Below are 22,002 nucleotides of genomic sequence, written 5' to 3' on the forward strand. Positions count from 1 at the left end.
TTTATATTTTACTTTTCTAAATGATTAGACAAACACTATCATTTTATGAACTGTAGAATGAACAAAACTGCTAAAACCGATTATTTTGAACAAACTATCATTACTCAAATGTGCGTACGAATGGTCTTGAGTGTGTTCTTAGCTAAGAACAAATTCAGATAAGAAAACACTGGTGAATGTCAGAATCTTCGTAAAAAAAGTGCGTACGTGGGGTTTAAGGACAAATTTGCTCGTAAGAACAGTTTGTGAATGAGGCCCATTGTCTTTAGTTGCAACTGTTTGTAATTGTGTTTGCGGTTTTAGTCATTTCAAAACAAATTCAGTTTTTCCTGCTGTACTCAAATTGCTCCAAACCATTAACCCAAATCTGAGGTTTGTGCCAAAACGTGCATTTTGTGTACCTTTACACCCCTATTCCCAAAGGGCCATAAAAAAGTGTCCTGGCATAACACGTTTAACAAGTATCTGATACTATCAGTGTCACATCCTGTACTATCAATGTAACATCCTATTGCATCAATGTGACATCCTATACTATCAATGTGACATCCTGTACTATCAATGTGACATCCTGTACTATCAATGTGGCATTCTATACTTTCAATATGACATCCTATACTACTAATACCATTCTACGTGATCAATGTGAAATCCTGTACTATCAACGCGATGTCCGATACTATGAATGACATCCTATATTACCAATTTGACATTATGTATTATCAATGTGACACCCAATACTATCTTAAATCTTAGACATGGGAATATGGATAATATTTAATGTTCTTTGCTGTTTAACTGGTTACCTTTCACTGCCCCCTTTCCCTAAATTTGTGGATCCCTGTCCTGGGTTACTATGAAGAGTAAGGGGTGTGTGGTATGTGCTGGCTGCCCTGAGTTGGGTGGACTCCTCAGGGAAGCCCGTGTTCGCCCTCCCTGGTGCTTCCCACCATGACAGTGACTCGCCCTTCATTTTTCTTGGTTGCTAACCCAGCTTTAGCAGATGGTCCCAGGGAGTTGGCAAGAGCCCCCCACCCCCTTCAACGATCTAACATCGGGTTGATGTGCTGGTTCTGCACCCTTCTGCGTAAGATCGTAACAGATGTTTGCTTGGTGACGTCACACTGCTTTACATACAAGGCCTGGTCGATGAGTATTGCATAATCAAAGACTGACAGAATGTATTCTTGTAAAAGTAATTTATAACCATTTAATACCTGCTCCCCCTTAAGATTATGTGTTGTTGTATGTTTTTGGAGTGATTTTTGTTTTACATTAATTCTTCATAGATTTGGGTACAGATGAAAGCTTGGTGCCACTTTACAATAAGACTACCCATATAAAGAGGTTATGAATGGTTTATAATCTGCTTATTGATTCGGTTGTAACACTTTGTAAATTATCAAGACAATTTTAAACACGTTATAACAGTTTTCTTTTTATTAATGAGTTACTACCATTTACAAGTGGCAAAAGGGAGCCTTATTGTAAAGTGGTACTGGAAGCCTGTTGGCAGTGTCGTGGCTGGGGGGAGCTCATGTTGCTGCAAGTCTCAGTCTGGCTCAGTCTCTTCAGGCTCACTTCTTGCATGTATTCATATGTGCATGTATAATTAGCCTGATCAACAGGCCAAAGGCATCCCTCCCCTTACAGCACCATGAGCCTCCTCATGGAGTGCCGATTGAGAATGGATGGATGGATAGATAACTTATCAAATATTAGTTGGTCATTGATGAGCTGCAGTGGCATGCAGTGTCCTGAAGGTGTCACTTCATGAGAGCCTCTCCGGTATAAGTGAGAGCTGTCACATCGCACCCTATGATGGCCCGAATGCCTGCGATTGTAAATATCAGCATTTTGCACAATCGGAAGTTCACTGAGAAAGGTGTAACAGTGCTGTAATTGGACACAGGACTCATGATCAAATGGTGGCTCTAGTGTAAGTGTCCACTGAAGAGCTCGTTGTTGGGACGTCCTGCCTCAGAAAGCAGCTGGTGCCTCTGTCTGAGGTAGGGTGCAGTTGGTGGGTTATGGCTTCATGGAACGTCGCCATGGTAGCGACCGACGGCTGCAGAAAGTGGGGCCACTGCCAGGCCCTGGTTTCCAGCTGCATTCTTCCTGCATTTTCAGGCTTTCAGCAAAGCCCTTGGTGTGTGTGTGTGTGTGTGGGGGGGGGGGGGGGGGGAGGGGTTCTAGCACAAAGGAAGACTGAGTGAATGACCTCTGAGACCCAGCGACCTCCTCCACCCCCTTCAGTCCTGGCACACACCCTCTTCATTGTGGCTCACTAAAACCCTGCTGGGTTTGCAGTGCATTGTGGGAGAGAGCAATCTACGCTTTATATGAGAGGACATTTACACCAGGCGAGGGGGCTACATACCAACACTGTGGCAGAGAACAGCTGCCCGAGCAATCAGCCAGCAGAGAGTAATGCTCACACATGCATACACATACACGTTAAGTTGTAATTATATCTTTGTGGGGACTCTCTATTGATTTCTATGGGAAAAACTCTAATCACGGCATGACGACCTTAACCACTACCCAGCCCTAACTTTAATCATAAGTAACCAAAGTATGGGACTTTTGTAATTTTTAGTTTTTTGATTGCATTCACAAATTTATGGGGACTCGAAAAATGGTCCCCACAATGTCAAAAAAAGGTTTTATTACATTTTGGGGAACATTTGGTCCCTATAAAGTAATATAAACCTAACACACACACACAACACACATATTACACACACTATACACACTACCTACATACTATACACACAACATATATTACACACACAATACACGCTACACGCTACACGCACACACATCATACGCATTACACACATATACTGTACATTACACACACTACACACATTACATCCACACACTGCATAGGTGCTTTTGCTTGTTTATGCATACGTGCAGGATGTCACATTCACAGATGGATGCACACGTTTCTCCTAATGCTGGCTTTATGTGTATGGTTGGGTGTGCTGTGCCATTTCATGTCTTTAAGCATAGTTGCTGGCAGCAGAGTCAGTGATCTTTATGAGGGTGGGGTGGGGGCAGGGATCTTTTTTTTCAGGCTGTAAGCTGTTGAAGTTGTTCATTAACGGTTTATAAATGGTGGCCGATGACCTGCCTTCTGGTCAGGTTGCACTGAGTCATTGATCTGTGTGCTTCATTGGGGGCGTCTCTTTACAGCCCCTCCCATACATAACCCGTGTGTCTCAGTGACTGGAAGCTCTAGTCGACAGTGAGGTCCCCCAGTGAGATCCCTTCATTAGCTGTTAGTGTTCCCCTTTTTCCCATTTTCATCAGAAACTATTTTACTGACAACCTGTTCAGTTAGGGAACATCTCTACTTCAAAGCACACAGACACACATCATAACATTGTCATGTACACACACACACACACACACACACACACACACAGATTAGTAGAGGTATAACAATTCTCCAAATCCAGGGTTTGGTTCATACCTTGGAGGGGGTGAATAAAAAAAATGGCAAACTGTTTCTGGGTTTTATTAATCCCCAACAGTTTGGAACAACAGAAGAGCACTAAAGTACATGTTAGATTATCTTGACATAAAAGAAATACATAAACAAAAATCAAGAAAAAAAATAATTATTATACTCTACTGGATAACCAAAATGTTCCCACACTGCTGAATTAACTAAACTAAAAAACTAGTTTTGTAACATTAGTAATGTAATTGAGAACTCAACAGGCTGCACCTGTGGCAATGGGTTGGGGTTAGGGAGTAGGGGGTATTGCAGTTCCACGATTTACTCAGCCAGTACTACATCACGCGAGAAGGTCCCATTCATTCAGCCGGTACTACATCACGCAAGAAGGTCCCATCCATTCAGCCGGTACTACTGTACATCACGCGAGAAGGTCCCATTCATTCAGCCGGTACTACATCACGCGAGAAGGTCCCATTCATTCAGCCGGTACTACATCACGCGAGAAGGTCCCATTCATTCAGCCGGTACTACATCACGCGAGAAGGTCCCATTCATTCAGCCGGTACTACATCACGCGAGAAGGTCCCATTCATGCAGCCGGTACTACATCATACACTCTGAGCTATTAGTTAAGTTCTCCCCAAACGAGCTTGATGGGCCGAATGGCCTTCTCTCGTTTGTAAATTTCTTATGTTCTTATGTTCTTATATGAGAAGGTCCCATTCATTCAGCCGGTACTACATCACACGAGCAGGTCCCATACACTCAGTTTATTTTCCAGATTTTGCTATTGATAAAGAGTACATTTGTAAAGACAGCTGTCAGATCAGTACACAAGACCCGTCACTTGAATTAATTGATCCTCAAACAGTAGGATGTAACTGGCAGATACTATTAAAAACAAACCAGTTTTTCTAAAGTTTTTGTAAGAGGTCTTTTTCATTGAGGGTTTGCCCATTATTTTGGTGATTGTCAATTGCACACTGCAGTTCTGCATACTGTTATGGCTCTGTAGCTTGTTATATGTTGGCCGTGGTCATCAGTTCTGACAAATTGTTTTAGCCAAAGAATCAGAAACTGTACGGATGTCCCGCAAGGAGCAAATGATCAGGAAAACGAAATAGGAAGAAAAAGTGTTGGCATTGTTCCAGGAGTATGCAATGCCTCAGCTGTCCTTAAGCATCAGAACTTGTCCGGTTACAGGAATGGCATAATGGCTGAACAAGTGTTATTTGCACACAGTTTTGACTGGCTACTTTGTGGAGACCTTGTAAGCCTGAATTGCAGGATGGGGCATGGAGCCAAGTGTATAAGTGAGGTGGGGGTGTATGGGGAATGGAGCCAAGCATGTTAGTGAGGTGGGGGTGTATGAGGATGAAGCCAGGTGTATACGTGAGGTGTGGGTGTATGAGGATGAAGCCAGGTGTATAAGTGAGGTGGGGGTGTATGAGGATGAAGCCAGGTGTATAAGTGAGGTGTGGATGTATGAGGATGAAGCCAGGTGTATAAGTGAGGTGGGGGTGTATGAGGATGAAGCCAGGTGTATGAGTGAGGTGGGGGTGTATGAGGATGAAGCCAGGTGTATAAGTGAGGTGTGGGTGTATGAGGATGAAGCCAGGTGTATAAGTGAGGTGGGGGTGTATGAGGATGAAGCCAGGTGTATAAGTGAGGTGTGGGTGTATGAGGATGTAGCCAGGTGTATAAGTGAGGTGTGGGTGTATGAGGATGTAGCCAGGTGTATAAGTGAGGTGTGGGTGTATGAGGATGAAGCCAGGTGTATAAGTGAGGTGTGGGTGTATGAGGATGAAGCCAGGTGTATAAGTGAGGTGTTGGTGTATGAGGATGAAGCCAGGTGTATAAGTGAGGTGGGGGTGTATGAGGATGAAGCCAGGTGTATAAGTGAGGTGGGGGTGTATGAGGATGAAGCCAGGTGTATAAGTGAGGTGTGGGTGTATGAGGATGAAGCCAGGTGTATAAGTGAGGTGTGGGTGTATGAGGATGAAGCCAGGTGTATAAGTGAGGTGTGGATGTATGAGGATGAAGCCAGGTGTATAAGTGAGGTGTGGGTGTATGAGGATGAAGCCAGGTGTATAAGTGAGGTGTGGGTGTATGAGGATGAAGCCAGGTGTATAAGTGAGGTGTGGGTGTATGAGGATGAAGCCAGGTGTATAAGTGAGGTGTGGATGTATGAGGATGAAGCCAGGTGTATAAGTGAGGTGTGGGTGTATGAGGATGAAGCCAGGTGTATAAGTGAGGTGTGGGTGTATGAGGATGAAGCCAGGTGTATAAGTGAGGTGTGGGTGTATGAGGATGAAGCCAGGTGTATAAGTGAGGTGGGGGTGTATGAGGATGAAGCCAGGTGTATAAGTGAGGTGTGGGTGTATGAGGATGAAGCCAGGTGTATAAGTGAGGTGTGGGTGTATGAAGATGAAGCCAGGTGTATAAGTGAGGTGGGGGTGTATGAGGATGAAGCCAGGTGTATAAGTGAGGTGGTGGTGTATGAGGATGAAGCCAGGTGTATAAGTGAGGTGTGGGTGTATGAGGATGAAGCCAGGTGTATAAGTGAGGTGGTGGTGTATGAGGATGAAGCCAGGTGTATAAGTGAGGTGGTGGTGTATGAGGATGAAGCCAGGTGTATAAGTGAGGTGGGGGTGTATGAGGATGAAGCCAGGTGTATAAGTGAGGTGGTGGTGTATGAGGATGAAGCCAGGTGTATAAGTGAGGTGTGGGTGTATGGCTAAAGCACTACTATGCCGAGCTTACAGTGAGTAACCAGTAACGAGTGAAAAACAGTACTGGAGCAAGAGAACACATTGTTAGAACCTAACATCAGAAAATCTATTCAAGTCTATTCTAGTCACTGGATATTGGTAGCTCGTTCCACCACCTAGGAAACACACAAGGAACGCTTAGAGACAGACTAATTGCCACATGCTGGAGGGATCTGGCCTGTTGACTATAGAGGGTGAGGTGCTGTTCCATTAAGAGCTCAGAAATTACCGAGGACTGAAAATTGATGTGAGCACCTCTATGGAGGGACAGGGAGAATGGCTGGTAGAATGTCAGAGGTGCTGTTGCATTTTGAATCATCTGCATCCTGCAGCCAATCTGGGAGCCCCATCAGTAAAAGGAGTAACAACAAACAGTGACAGTAGTCTAGTTGTGAGATGACAAGTGCCTGGACAAAGAGCTGAGTTGCCTATTCTGACATATAATGTCTAATGTTATACAAAGAGCAGTCTACAGGATAAGATAGGAGATAAGTTGCATAGGACAGCTGGCCATCTAGCGTGCAATCAGGGCTGTGAGAGACTAAGCCATGCCTGATTAACGGAGCGCTGTGGGGCTATAATCACCCCCCTCAGCTGCTGCAGGGGTACTTGGCTTCATTTCAGTAAAGCTGGAGTATTTAACTACAGAATCCAGTGCATGAATAGGCATGTATTCACTTGCAAATGCGCCCACGTGTTACTGTGTGTGCATCTGCTGGGGTAATTAGACTAATGAAGCCCCCCCAATGGCCGCCCGCTTTCCCGTCACCCAGGCAGCGGTGCGCAGTGACTCAACACCGGAAGTGGACGGTCGCTCAGAAGGCGAGGGAGGCCTGGAGCTGAGCAAAGGGAACAGCCCCCTGATGGCCGCGGAGCCGCCGTCACCCCTGAGCCCTGAGCAGGACGGGGATGCCGCCTCCCCCGGTGAGCCCCCCCGCCTGCAGATATATACTCAATGCAGACAGTGAGTGACAGTGGCCTCCTGTTTGTTTTTTTCCCTCCCTCCCATCTCCCTGTCTTTTGGCAACCTCTCAGGGGTGATGATGGACAAAGTCTCCAGCTGCCGGAAGAGGAGCAGGCAAAGCTCAGGGGGGGCACATTCCCCCCCCAACCAGGTACACACCAGCTAAAAACCCAACTCAGCAAGACACCCCAGGCTGCGGCCTGGCCCCTACTGCCCTGGGCCGTCTGCTATACTGGGACCAGCTCTATGCCTCTTCCTGAATCACAGAACACTTAGGCTAGCGGTCTTAGCTTTTATCTGCAATGATATAGGTGGGCAGCACACTTCCTAGATGCCTTTTGGGGCCTGACACTCTGCCTCTCTGCTCATTAGCTGGGCACGGCGTCTTGCGGGCGCTGTTCCAATGCGCTGCTGGGCGCCGCATGCGATTTCCCAAAGCTGAATGCGGAGCCGCCCTGCACGCCCTTGCCGGTGATGCCATGACAGCAGTGGGAAGATGACAGACAGGGCTGGCAGCGGCGCTACAAATCAGGGCCAGAAATTGGACCCTTTCCTAAACAAACTGATACCTGGCACCCATCTCCCCCCATAAGGACTCCAAACCGCAGCATTGATGTGTTTTTGTGGCTGTCAAAGTAGCAGCCTGAACTAGCTTTAACCGTTCAGTAGCAGCAGTGAGTTCATCATTTGTCCTTCAAAAAAACACTTTCATTATTTACACATCATGTGAAGGCAGTTTTATGACGCTTCATTTTCCCTCCATGTATCATAACAAATGGAAGGGTCTTCATTTTAATACAAAAGCAAATTATGCGTAGCTCTGAACAAAGCCCACCATCCACAGGGATCTCCTACTTTGAAGAGAGAGCTTGATGCAAGGAAGGTTTCTCCCATTTTCTGTTCAGAACATATTCAATTAGTCTTCTTTTAGCTTCCACAATATATTTTCTGTGAACCCCAGATCTTGTCACAACAGAAGTACACAACGAATGACTTGTTGATTTGACTCTATTCAGAGTTGTGTAATTGAGCTAGAACTTTATTGTTGGCTGGATGATGTTTTCAGGCGGCCGACTAAATGACTCAAGCTGTTTGTCTGCCTGATCTGGTCTGCAGGAGGGCCGGGCTAACCTGAGACAGAGGCCGTCACCAAGGACCATATTTCAGGCGGGTTTCACTTCGTACAATAGGCAGGACAGCAACGGAGAGACCAAGCAGAGGCAGAGCTGCCCTTCAGTGGTAAGAGACAAGCAGCTGGCCCATGCTGGCATGATTTATGGATTCCATACGGGCTGACGCATGGTGACAGGATGCACAGCCAGCAATTTGTGTTTCCCACTGCAGACTCAGCTAACTGACATTTACCAAATAATCTCTGTTAAGGTGGCCATATACTTCAAATGCCGTCCGGACAAAGGGAAATTGAACACATGGGTAGTACCCCTGTCACATACTTAAAACAACGCTGCCACCTTCTTTGTTCTGTTACACCGTAACCCTAGAGGCCACAGAATGCTTTCAATGCAGCAGACCCACATACAGTGGGCAAAGAAATGTATTGTTGCCAAGTGCGTGACTCATTTTAATAAAGGAAATAGCTCTTTTAAAATACTCTCTTTATAACAGTCACTACTGGTTTAATACTAGTATCAACACAAACAGGGAAGACAACAATTTACATGACGCTCACGGTTTACACACTAACGAAACACACACATTTCATGGTAAACTTTACACAGTTTCGACATTTACTATTGACAACATAAATACCCAAACACACACATTAATTTACACTATTTATAGATATGTGTGCTGCAGTGCAGAGCATGCTGCATAATTGGTCCTGCTGACCAACCCCGCGGCATCACATTCATGTCAGCCAATCGTAGATGGTGGGTGGGATTAGAACAAATCGATTCCAAATCCAGGCCTTGTTTTCAGTTCTCCCAGGTAGTTAATTTAATAATTCCTGATTCTAATTGGTCAGAGGCTTCATACCTGACTGATAGGTAAAGGAAGTTACCCTCTGGGAGGCCCGCACCACACCCACAGGCTGTGACTGATCCATGTTCCCCCAGACCGACACCTGTTCTCCGTCCATTGATGCACCCAAGAGCGCCGCCCTAGAGGTGACAGAGCAAGACTCCAGTCAGAGCACGGCCTGCCCTTCCCCATCGCCCTCCTCCTCTACCTCTTCTTCTGCTGTGGATGTGGCAAGTCAGCCTGAGTACAAGGTGGGGTGGGGGGGACAGCCTCGCTGGGGGTGCCACACGTATTTATCATATCTATTTAATTTTTAACAAGCACTGATATGATTTCTGCAAAAGTCTACATCTTTATGACTTTTTTACACTTGTGAGCAAATCTGCATCCTCTGTTAACACTAGACCAATCAAAATAAGCTATACATATTTTCTTAAGACTTTCTTATTACTTTCATATATTTCTATATTTGTTAACTTATTAATGCCCTCCTACCTTGTGTATTGCACAGTCTGGAGTAACAGCAATTTCCTACCACTGGTCCACCACCACATTCATGTGTGTGTGACATATAAAAGCCTTGAATCTTGAATGTATTATTTATTTGCTTTTATCATTTGTTTGCTGTTATATGCCAGTGAACTAACAAAATCTCAGATAACATATTGTTTGTATTCTGAAACTCCTGTTTATTTTATTTGGCAAACTTCACAACATTGCCTTTCTAGAAATTAAATATTCTAATCTTGGCCCATGATTGTAATAAATAGTGGTATTAGGTTTCTACTAATTTTGAGTAAAAAAACCCATATCCATACCTTTCAGCATTTACACAACCAGAAAGCCTCTAATTAGCATAGCAATCATGAGCACTGCAATTCTAAGAGATTCTCACATTGATATGTTTTTAAATGGGAGCCTCCTACCTCTACTTTTGATTGGCTGGAATAGTTTGGCAGCTTGTGACTGGCTGGTTGAGCTGGGGCCGGACGTGAGTGTTGGAACACCTCTGACTGGCAGCCGATAGCTGAGCCTGGAAGGATATTGAACACCCCCCCCCCCCCCCACTCTCTTTGTTGCAGGACAGCAAAGGCTTCGCCGTGGGCGAGCTCGTCTGGGGGAAGATACGTGGCTTCTCCTGGTGGCCAGGCATGGTGGTGACATGGCGCGCCACCGGCCGACGGCAGGCCACCCATGGCATGCGCTGGCTGCAGTGGTTTGGGGACGGCAAGTTCTCCGAGGTGAGGGTTCATGGGAGGGAGCAGAGGGCAAAGGTCAACTGGGGTAAATGCCCCCACACACCATGCTGACCCGGAGATGTGCCCGCTCATTACTCTCTTACCTGCTGCGTCCCTCCAGGTTTCGGCAGACAAGCTGGACTCCATCATGGCCTTTCCCAAGTACTTCAGCCAGGCCTCCTATGCCAAGCTAGCTTCCTACCGAAGGGCTGTGTTTCAGGCACTGGAGGTAGGGGGCAACATAATTGCTAGACAGGAAGACTGACAGAGCAGAACCCAGAGCCCTGACCCCAGTGAGAGTGTCAGTGACTCTTAAGTTTGATCTAATACGTTAATCAGTAACTTTGGTTGCCGTTTTTATAAACACAGAACCACACTGCTGACTGTTATCGCATTTTCTGTAGTTTTAAACACATAACCACGCTGCTTACTTTTATTGCCGTTCTCTAGTTTTAAACACAGAACCATCCTGTTGACTGTAATCGCATTTTCTCTAGTTTTAAACACATAACCACGCTGCTGACTGTTATCGCTGTTCTATAGTTTTAAACACATAACCACGCTGCTGACTGTAATCGCATTTTCTCTAGTTTTAAACACATAACCACGCTGCTGACTGTTATCGCTGTTCTATAGTTTTAAACACATAACCACGCTGCTGACTGTTATCTCTGTTCTATAGTTTTAAACACATAACCACGCTGCTGACTGTTATCTCTGTTCTATAGTTTTAAACACATAACCACGCTGCTGACTGTTATCTCTGTTCTATAGTTTTAAACACATAACCACGCTGCTGACTGTTATCTCTGTTCTATAGTTTTAAACACATAACCACGCTGCTGACTGTTATCTCTGTTCTATAGTTTTAAACACATAACCACGCTGCTGACTGTTATCTCTGTTCTATAGTTTTAAACACATAACCACGCTGCTGTCTGTTATCTCTGTTCTATAGTTTTAAACACATAACCACGCTGCCTTCTGTTATCTCACGTTGCCTCACTGCTGACTTTATTGATTCTGAGTTTCAAGCTTCCTCTTCACCGCATCCTTTGCTTTTTACCACCTGGGATGGCCAGCATTGACGTTCCCGTACTACCAGTTCATACTGGGAGCTGGCCTCATGCTGCTCCAGCTGAATAACACCCAATATACTGTTGCACTTCAGAAAACCATTAAGTGCTGGGATTCCCCTGCCGTCTCTGGTTTTGTTTTTTCTGGATCCCGTTAATCATTAATTAATGAATGAACAAGATAAAACAGGTCTGTCTGCTGCCTGCTCGATTAAAATATTCGTGTTTCTCCCTCAGCTGTGAATTCAGGTCACACTTTTTCACGTACTGTCACCACACTGATTCTTATTCTGTTTGCCTGTCAACCCATTGGTCTCTCTGTCTATATTCCTGTCTGCCTATCAGTCCATTGGTTGTGTCACTGTCTTCCTGTCAGTTCATTGGTATGTTGGTCTGTCTGCTTGTCAGCCCATTGGTCAGTTTGTCTGTCTGTGTTTCTGTGTGCCTGTCAGCCCACTGATATGACTGTCTGTCTTCTTGTCTTTTTTTCAGCCCATTGGTTTGTCTGCTTGTCATCCCATTGGACAAGCTGTGTTTCTGTATACCTGTCAGTCCACTGGCCTGTCTGTTTGTCTGTCTTCCTATCTGCCTGTCAACCCATTGGTCTGTCTGTCTGTCTTCCTGTCAGCCCATTGGTCTGTCTGTGTGTCTGTCTTCCTGTTTACCTGTCAGCCCATTGGTCTGTCTGTGTGTCTGTCTTTCTGTTTACCTGTCAGCCCATTGGTCTGTCTGTGTGTCTGTCTTCCTGTTTACCTGTCAGCCCATTTGTCTGTCTGTGTGTCTGTCTTCCTGTTTACCTGTCAGCCCATTGGTTGGTTGGCCTGACTGTTTGTCTCTCTCTGTGCTATACCCAGTGCTTATCCACTGGCTCCCACATTCTGCCCACTCTCTTACAGGTGGCAGGTACCCGCGCAGGCAGGATTTTCCCTCAAGGTGAGGATCCGGTGAAGCCCATGCTGGAATGGGCCAATGGGGGCTTCCAACCCGAGGGTCTTGAGGGACTCAGGCCCACTTCTGCAAGCCCAGGTGAGACCTCCACCCCCTCTCCACTTAGGGCCAGACCTACCTTTTCAGGTGCCCTTGGCAGGCCCATAACCAGAAATACATTTTGGGGGGGTAAAATTCACTAGTTTGGGTGGGGAACACCTTCAGTACATTTCACCAGTCAGGCACTTTGTCTGGGTGCACTTGTGCCTGTCGGGCTCCAGGCAGCTGCTATGTTTGCCTATGCCTAGATTCAGCCCTGTCTCTCTTCTGTTGCTCAGACATGGTGTTTTTGTGTCTGTGGATATAAGATCCATTCCTAAAAATGACTGTAATATGAAAGCTCTAGAACCATGAATCATCAGCTGTTTGCAGTGTGAAAATGAAAACATTCCGCCTTAGATGTGTTCTTGTATCAGTTCAGAACCTGTACAAGTCAGTCAGCACCACCATAGGCAGATTCCTGGCTGCTAGACAGTGGTATGATATATGGAGGGATGTTTCTCTTGCATGTTCTGACTGCGTCTGATACTAGCAGTCACGTGTTAAGCATATTTGACCAGTGTCTGTTTGTCAGCAGACAGCAGTTCCCTGGGCCTTCAGGTTCTGGATGCCAGGCCCTCTGAGTACATTCCTCCCATCAAGAAGCAGAAGCTCAGTCCGGGCAAAGCCAAACTTGGGGGTGAAGAGTCTTACAGTCGAGGTCAGAGGTCACTCTGAAGCCCTGAAGATCACATGACTGGGCTGACATGCATGATAATAGATTTTATAAGCACTTAGAATTCTGTATGTGTCATTCATCAATCTTTCATTTCAGAACAAATGGTCCATGAAGTTCTGAAGAATAACAGAAGTATAGAAGGTGATGTTTGTATAACATTTTATTTCTGTTTGTGCTGTTTGTTGTATTATAGTCTTCTGGTTATTTATTCAGTGTTTTATGTAATCATATACTAAATGTGAATATATATTTTTCTTTGGTAGAATTTTGTCTATCATGTGGAAAAATGAAAGTGGTGACTTTTCACCCGCTTTTTGAAGGAGGTCTCTGCCAGTCATGCAAGGTGAGTGGAGAGTATCCCAGCACTGGCATTTGTTGCCATTGTCACGACATCAGTCATGTTCATTTTCACACTCAAAAGGAATTTGTCTCTGCATGGTAGCACCTGCAGTGACACAGTACACAGATGATGAGTTCCTGTCACCACATATCTTTCTTCTGTGTGTGTTTATGTGTCTGTCTGTGCATGTGTGTCTGTATATGTGTATCTGTTTGTGTGTATATGTGTTTGTGTGTGCATGTATGTGTATCTGTTTGTGCGTATGTATGTGTGTATCTTTGTGTCTGTGCGTGTTTGTGCATGCTCATGTTCACATGGCAGGACGTGTACCTGGAGGTCTTCTACATGTACGACGATGATGGCTACCAGTCCTATTGCACGGTTTGCTGTGGTGGCCGGGAGGTGCTGCTGTGTGGAAACACCAACTGCTGCAGGTGGGTGGCCCAGGCTGGACCGAATCTCATTGGTCATTTTGACAACATATTCTGATTTTGTTCTAATCTTAGTGTTTTGACGAAAATGCAATTTAGTTTTAGTCATCTGATTTTTTTTTTAAACAGGACATTTAGCCCACTAAATCTACTTTATATTTAGTCAAATCTAAAGTACATGCAGTCAATGAAAATAACAAATAGCCACAGTCTAATTAGTGGTGTCAATAAATTAAAGAAAATTATCCAGTTAATCCCAATAATAGGCTGCGATTAATCATAAAGTTTAAAATGGTTGTCGGCCATTTGCTTGTATTTTTTGGAAAATGAAACAAATACATGACTGGTCTTGGAAAAAAGAAATGCATGACAAACTGGTAAGAGGAATCGCACATTTTTTTATATAACATCTTTTTGATAGTTGAAACCACACAGGTGCATGGTTCCAAATGTGCAAATCACGTACTTAGCAATTATGCTTTTGGGAAACGTATTAGCGCCGTCCTTTTATTGTTTAATTTTGTTTTTGAAAAAACTGAAAACACATAAGTTGCATCAGTTATGTGAATTATACAAGTGTTTTAAGTGCAAAAGTTAATATTTTACAGACAATATTATTTTCAGAAAATGCAATCCATGCTATTTTAAGCTATTTTACAACATGATTTTTGAGAAACGTAAGTTAAATAAAATGATTGCTTTTTAGTCTTATACAGTGGTACCTCAGAACTCGAACTTAATCCGTTCAGAACTTGGGTTCGAATCCTAAAAAGTTAGATCGAATTTTCCCCATAAGAAATAATGGAAAACCAATTAATTGGTTCCCCGCCCCAAAAAATTACAGCTAAATGTGTGTGTGTTTTTTTTAGCATTTAAACACAAAATGAACAGGATAAAACAAGAAGAGCATATACTGTATTAAACACATCTATCAAAACAGTCATTTGTAAAGTAAGAAAATAAATGTATCCAAACAATGTGTAAAGTTAAAAAAAAAAAAAAAAAAGTGTCCTGCCCCGATCGTCCACTCCTTCCGTGTGCCATGCCCCCTCGTTAACCCCGTGTTGAATCCCCATGTGATCAACTTTTTCTGGTTGTTGTCATTAGTCCCCTGTATTTAGTCCGCGTTTCAGTTTATTACCTGTAATTAAACCCCATATTCCCCGATACCCTGATGTCTGCGCCTTTGTCTCCGTTCCGTCCCCGCTCGGCACGAGAATATTATTATGATTAAATGTATTAATGGTTTATTATTAATGATATTAAAATAATTAATAAGAAATCTTTATTTTTATATGTATTTTATTATGTAATAATATTACTGTTACTGTCTATCATTGTCTAAATGTATTTTTACTGTCTAAATATATGTATTCAGCTAGTGCAAACATGCACGATGCTATCACAGTGAATGCTAGGCTGAGACTGATATATATATATATATCGTTTATATAGTATAGTTAAAGAAAAGTTTATACTGTAGCAATCAAAATTAGTGAACAAGTGACATTTGGTAATTTACAAAGTTACTGCTTATCCAAATTAGCAGCTATCCATGAATTGAAGAGATGTATTTTTTATTGTATTTCCTCTGTGAAAACTCTCCCACATCACAAAATAGCTCCTCAGTCAGTGTAAACAAAACTCAGACATTGTGCTCTTGTTTATGGGAGTTTTCATGTGTTTTCTTGACCCAATAACAACTGTTGGATTATCTAGTTGTTATCATATGAACAGCGCTATTTGCAAATGGGTGGGCAATCAGCACTGCTTCGTGACTCAAACACTCAAGTCAGTGACTCTTGATCTTTTTATTCTCCTTCCAAAGCTCTAAGATATATTTAGTTTCTACCTACACTATATTGGCAAAAGTATTAGGACACCTGCCTTTACACACACTTAAACTTTAATGACATCCTATTCTTAATACATAGGCTTTAATATGGAGTTGGCCCACCCTTTGCACCTATAACAGCTTCAACTCTTATGGGAAGTCTGTCCACAAGGTTTAGGAGTATGTTTATGGGAATTTTTGACTATTCTTCCAGGAGAGAATTTGTGAGGTCAGTCTCCTCTCTAATTCATCTCAAAGGTGTTCTATCGGGTTGAGGTCAGGGCTCTGTGCAGGCCAGTCAAGTTCCTCCACATCAGACTCGCTCATCCATGTCCTTATGGACCTTGCTTTGTGCACTGGTGTGCAGTCATGTTGAATCAGGGAGGGGCCATCCCTAAATTGTTCCCACAAAGCTGAGAGCATGAAATTGTTCAAAATGGCTTTGAATGCTGCAGCATTAAGAGTTCCTTTCACTGGAACTAAGGGGCCAAGCCCAACCCCTGAAAAACAACCCCACACCATAATCCCCCCTCCACCAAACTTTACACTTGGCACAATGCAGTCAGGCAGGTACCGTTCTCCTGGTAACCGCCAAACCCAGACTCATCCATTGGATTGCGAGACAGAGAGACGTGATTCCTCACTCCAGTGAACACGTCTCCACTGCTTTAGAGTCTTTTCAGCATGCGTTGTCCCCGCTCTGTGATTTTACGTGGCCTACCTTTTGTGGCTGAGTTGCTGCTGTTCCTAATTGCTTCCACTTTGTTATAATACCACTAACAGTTGACTGTGGAATATTTAGTACCGAGAAAATTTCACGAATGGACTTATTGCACAGGTGGCATCCTATCACGGTACCACCCTTGAATTCACTGAGCTCCTGAGAGCGACCCATTCTTTCGCAAATGATCTATCACAAGCGTTAATGCATTAATGTTGACAGCACTAAGTCTAATACATCATTTTCATATTTCTTTGAATATTTCACTTCCTTTATCTGTGTACAGGGACACACAAATGCTAAATTCAGGGTCCCCACAATAAAATTTGTCCAGGCCTAGCACAGACCTAACCTTACAGACAGACACAACATGCACACTATCGAAAGATTCTACTTCTCATTGGTTGCATTTCAAATTTGTCTCTTCCCAAAATTTTTGACTCATTTTTATTTGTTGACAAAAGTGTCAGTTAATTTCATCATAGGTTTTGGCATCATAAATTAATTTTTATTTTATTATCGTCTTCGTTGATGAATCATCGTCTTTGTTGAAGGATAATTTTCATTGTAGTTTTCATTAACGAAATTAACACTGCACTGCAAATCCCTCTGCAGACCTCGGCATGCTGCCCGTGGCTGTAAATGCCAGTGATGGAGCTCCTACTGCAGATATGGGGCTATGTCGCATACACTACCAGTCAAAAGTATTTGCACACACTAAGGTTTTATATATTTGCATGTCATTCACATAACATTTACTAAAACTATACTCAATATTTTTTACTAACAAATAACTGTACAGTATATTTACTATTTGAGTACCTTTATTAGCAAATGTATCATATCTTTGATTCAGCAGAGAGAATTTAAGGCTTTCATAATACAAGGGACATTAAATACTGCTCTGTTTCATAGGATGAAACAGTTAACTAGTGCATTTAAAGTACAAACTAGAATTTCACTATGCCATTACCACACAACCAGTTACTATGATGTCAGGCATACTCTTTCCATGTTATAATGGAAACTTCCTTTATTTGACTAATATTTTCATTTATAGTTGTTCACTCAACTTCCCAGTGTGTAACAAGAATAAAAAATCGCCAGTTTATGAAATAAATGGAAAAGTGGTAAAAACCTGTGAAGTGCTAAAACTTTTGACTGGTAGTGTATACCCAAGTCACAAGTACATCACAAGTCCTAACTATCAAGGTTCGAGTCAAGTCATAGTTCTTAGAATTAAGCAAACCAAGTCAGAGACTTAGTCAAGCAAGTCAAGTTTGTACTTACAAACCAACACCCTTGGTCGGTCGGCTCTGTTATACCAAACTGGAAAATGTTGCCGGAAACATTTCCAACATGCTAACTCACTGGAAATGACATCATCCAAGTGTGTGTACAACCAGAGCAAGGCAGAAACAGCCTCTGCAGTCTCCCTGTGCTTTTGGTAGGAAGTAAATACTGGGGGAAAAAAATAACCATTATAATTATGATTGTTATGATGTTCTATTTTTTATTTTTAAATTTATTTTACATTGCATGTGCAAATAAACATCTCGGGTTTCATTATTCAGACAGATGCATTGGCTTTAGTTTACAACTTTTCATAATTGTGTTTGTTTGCAGTTTTAATTAAAACAAATAATTTCAAAACAAATTCTGTTTTGCCTGCTGTACCGAAATTGCAATAAACCCATCCATCCATTTTCAGTACCTGCTTGTCGTATGCAGGACCCTTGCATCCAGAACTGAGTTCTGTATCAAGCCGTGAATTTTGTGTAGGCATACTGCTAGACGTTTATTGTCTTCCAAAATGTTACGGCATCAATGACCAAACAATCAGTGCACGAAATGTTACGGCATCAATGACGAAACAATCAGTGCGTCCTGACCCTAACCTTTGCTTCTGTTCAGAATCTTTTGAAAATAGGACATCACTAATATAATGTCAGCAAGAGCACTGAGACATTTAACGCTAAAGTAAATTGATAATTTAGGCGACAACTTATTGCTAGTTTACCAACCTGTCTTTATGGTATTGAAATGTTGAATGATTGCTGTCCTATTTTTTACTTCATCTGCTTAAAATTGTTGATAACAAAAGTTTATCATTTTTTGGTATCTTCATGCTGAACGGCGTTCACCAACATATCGCTTGTTCCCCATCATGTGTGTGTGTTTTGGCTTCTGTGGTTTATGGGCACACGCAGCACAGCATTTTTGAGGTTCTGATAACAGCAGATTATACTGTATAATACTTTTTAAAATGAAGTTTACAAAGTGGCTAACAAAATATCAAACATAAATACACAAATTATGTGAGAAGTATAATACAGTAAGATGGCGTAGTGAAAAAAAAATAAACATGCATTTTAAAATGCAGTGACATGACGGCCGCAGAGAGCGATTTCCCTCATGCATTGAACTTGCAGCTTACATTTTTGGGAAGGGCTTGTGACAGGGCTGCCGCAGGAGGGCACCGGCCTGCTCAGGGGTTGGAGTCCTTTTGTGCCCGATTACCTGCCGGCCTGCAGCAGTGGCTCCCATCCTCTGTTCCCTTCTTGACCCCAGCCACTGTACTCCCCCGCAGGTGTTTCTGCGTCGACTGCCTGGATATCCTGGTGGGCGCTGGGACGTCGGATCAGGCCCGTGCCCTCGATCCCTGGCACTGTTACGTGTGCCAGCCTGTGCAGGCCATTGGCGTGCTCCACTGCCGGCCTGACTGGAGCACCCGGCTTCAGGACTTCTTCGCCAGTGACTACGGACAGGAGTTTGTGAGTTTCAGCCCCCAGGCTGCCCAGTAAATCACCCCCGACCTCACAGGGACATGCTGAATGTGTGTGTTGCCATAGAAACACTGAGGATTTCCTTATATGGGGAGTTAATTATTTACAGGCGAATAGGAAGCTGGTGAGTGTGTGTGTGCATGTGCGCGTGTGTCACTGTATGGTTTACTGATGTGGAGAGATGTGTCCATGTACAGTTTACTGATGGGTGGGTTGACCCTGCAGGAGGCCCCCATGACCTACCCGGCGGTCCCGGCTGAGAAGAGGAGGCCCATCCGTGTTCTGTCCTTGTTTGATGGTATCGCCACTGGTGAGCAGCTTATGTGTCACATACAGTGTATGCATTTGACCTTATTTACAGTGTGTACCCTGTACATGCGCTCTGGTGGTCAGGGTAACTCTCTGTACTGTGTTAGGGTTTGGTTTTCCTAAATAATATTTATTTTTAGTGCAGCTAATGTAAGGGAGGGGCAAGTGAACATGCAAGTGAATCGTAATAAATTTTGCTCATTGTGGGGGTAGACCAGGTGCAGGGTTGGGTGTGAGTCCAGGTGTGATGTGGCAGGGTATCTGGTGCTGAAGGACTTGGGCTTCAAGATGGACCAGTACATCGCCTCAGAGATCTGTGAGGACTCCATTTCCGTGGGGGCTGTCCGACATGAAGGGAAGATCCAATATGTGCACGATGTGAGGAACATCACCAGGAAGGATGTAAGTATGTCTGTATCAGTGTGTGGACATGTCAGTATCAGTGTATGGGTATGTCTGATAGTGTGTTGCCGCACCCACCACATGACGAAACTCATTAGGATCCCGGCTGGTGACCCCTCAGGCAGACACATTGTCTAGTCCCACACCCCAGAAATGGCCAAATATAAAGTGAATCTCTCAACAAAGTTGACATTCTCCTCACATACAGACACACTACTGATGGCTGTGCCTAAGAAGTCATTAAATGACTTTATCCAGGACACTCAAATTCCTCACTCAGTCTCTCAAGAGCCCCAATCAGAGCCTCCATTGACTCCGCTAAGATGACAGCATCATCGGCAAAGTCAAGATAAATCTGTCTTCACCAACAGATGCCCCACAATTGCTGGACCTCACACTGCTCAACACCTGCAGTCCATACAAACATTGAACAGAGTATGAGCAATAACACACCCCCGCGGAACCCCAGAATCAACTGGGAAGAACAGGGAGATTCTCTCCTCACTCTGTCCAGCACTCACAGTACCAACGTATAGGCCGGCCATGACGTCCAGCAACTTCGGGGGGATCCCGCGAAGTCTCAGGATGTCCCACTGGGCAACTCCATCAACTCAATCAATTGTTTTAAGAAAATCAAAAAAGGCTGCAAAGAACCTCTGCCAATACTTGCTCTCGCGCTCGATGAGAACTCCCAGTGCCAAGATGTGATCTGTGGTAGACTTCTTTCGCATAAAACCAGACCGCTCCAGTTGCTGATAGGCGAGTAAGTGATCACGCATCCTGTTAAGCAGGGGTGGCCAATCTTATCCGCAAAGGGCCGGTGTGTATGCGGGTTTTCAATGCAACTCCCTAATTACATTACTGATTAGAGGACTGATTGGCTGAAGAGTCCTCACAACTGGGTTTGAACAGCTGACCTACAGGTTATCCCAAAAACCTGCATACACACCGGCCCTTTGCGGATAAGATTGGCCACCCCTGTTGTTAAGGATCACCCTAGCAAGTATTTTGCCTGGCACTGAAAGCAGTGTTATCCCCCTGTAGTTGCCGCAATCCAGGCGATCACTCTTCCATTTCCAGATTGGGATTACAAGTCCCATTTTCCAGTCAGTTGTGATGATGCCTGACTCCCAAATGGAAGCAAAGATTGCCTGCAATGCTAGGAGGACAACCTTACCACCAGCCTGGAGAAGTTGACCCCGGATACCATAGATCCCTGTGGCCTTCCCTACCCCCAGCTGATTCACCACCTGTGCAATCTCAGTGAGATTGGGTGGTTCACATTTGATTATAAGATCAGCCTCGAAAACTGTGGACTCAGAGATGTCCAACTTCCTAGTCGGAGGATCAGCTTTAAACAACTGCTCAAAGGAGCTGGCCCAACAGGTAACAACTGCAGTGTCATCCGTCATCTGTTCCATTACCTCCCCTGACTGCAAGTCTCCGAGGAACAGATTCAGATTCCTCTGGAAGCAGGACATAGGTCATTAGACCACAGACGATGCGTTACATTCGTGTAAAAAATTCCTCCTTATCTCCCCTCAGCCCTCACAGGCGTTCTCCTCAGTTCCTGGTACAGACTGTGGTCAGAATTCACAGACTGGGCACTTCTGTAGACCCTGCCGTTCTGTAGAAGGTTCCAGCATCTGCATATGAGGATGTGATTGATCTTCTTCACCACACCACCAGTACTGGAGTACCAAATCCAACGATGCAGTTCAGGGCGTTGGAACCAGGATGCAGCACCCTGCAGCCCCTGACCTTTCGCAAAGTCAAGGAACATGGAGCCACTCTCACCCCGCTCTCCAGACCAATGGGGACCGACACGATCCTCATGACAAGCCCTGTCAGTGTCAGTGGTCACATTGAAGTCACCCATGACCAGAGGAGTGTCAGCTTGTGGGCACCCATCAACCACTGAGCGTAGTTGCAAGTAAAATGTCTCCCTCAACAAGACATCACTCACCACG

The 22,002-nt window shown here is 44.1% G+C and overlaps 1 protein-coding gene across 3 annotated transcripts in view; it reads left to right on the forward strand.

Moving 5' to 3' along the window:
• The window catches only part of LOC111835891 (DNA (cytosine-5)-methyltransferase 3B-like), a 45,525-nt gene that overhangs the window by 13,261 nt on the left and 10,262 nt on the right, over positions 1-22,002 (forward strand). For 2 of the 3 annotated variants that reach the window (XM_023796648.2, XM_023796650.2), the window contains 14 exons: positions 7,017-7,167; positions 7,279-7,358; positions 8,324-8,446; positions 9,286-9,441; positions 10,273-10,431; positions 10,550-10,657; positions 12,401-12,530; positions 13,066-13,191; positions 13,306-13,350; positions 13,473-13,552; positions 13,871-13,983; positions 19,126-19,309; positions 19,547-19,631; positions 19,887-20,032. In XM_023796648.2, coding sequence (XP_023652416.1) covers positions 7,017-7,167; positions 7,279-7,358; positions 8,324-8,446; positions 9,286-9,441; positions 10,273-10,431; positions 10,550-10,657; positions 12,401-12,530; positions 13,066-13,191; positions 13,306-13,350; positions 13,473-13,552; positions 13,871-13,983; positions 19,126-19,309; positions 19,547-19,631; positions 19,887-20,032 — 1,686 coding nt within the window. The remainder of the gene's footprint in view (positions 1-7,016; positions 7,168-7,278; positions 7,359-8,323; positions 8,447-9,285; positions 9,442-10,272; positions 10,432-10,549; positions 10,658-12,400; positions 12,531-13,065; positions 13,192-13,305; positions 13,351-13,472; positions 13,553-13,870; positions 13,984-19,125; positions 19,310-19,546; positions 19,632-19,886; positions 20,033-22,002) is intronic. The other variant, XM_023796649.2, reaches the window with a different exon arrangement.

The sequence above is a fragment of the Paramormyrops kingsleyae genome, chromosome 8 (genome assembly GCF_048594095.1).
Source record: "Paramormyrops kingsleyae isolate MSU_618 chromosome 8, PKINGS_0.4, whole genome shotgun sequence".
Lineage (NCBI taxonomy): Eukaryota > Metazoa > Chordata > Actinopteri > Osteoglossiformes > Mormyridae > Paramormyrops > Paramormyrops kingsleyae.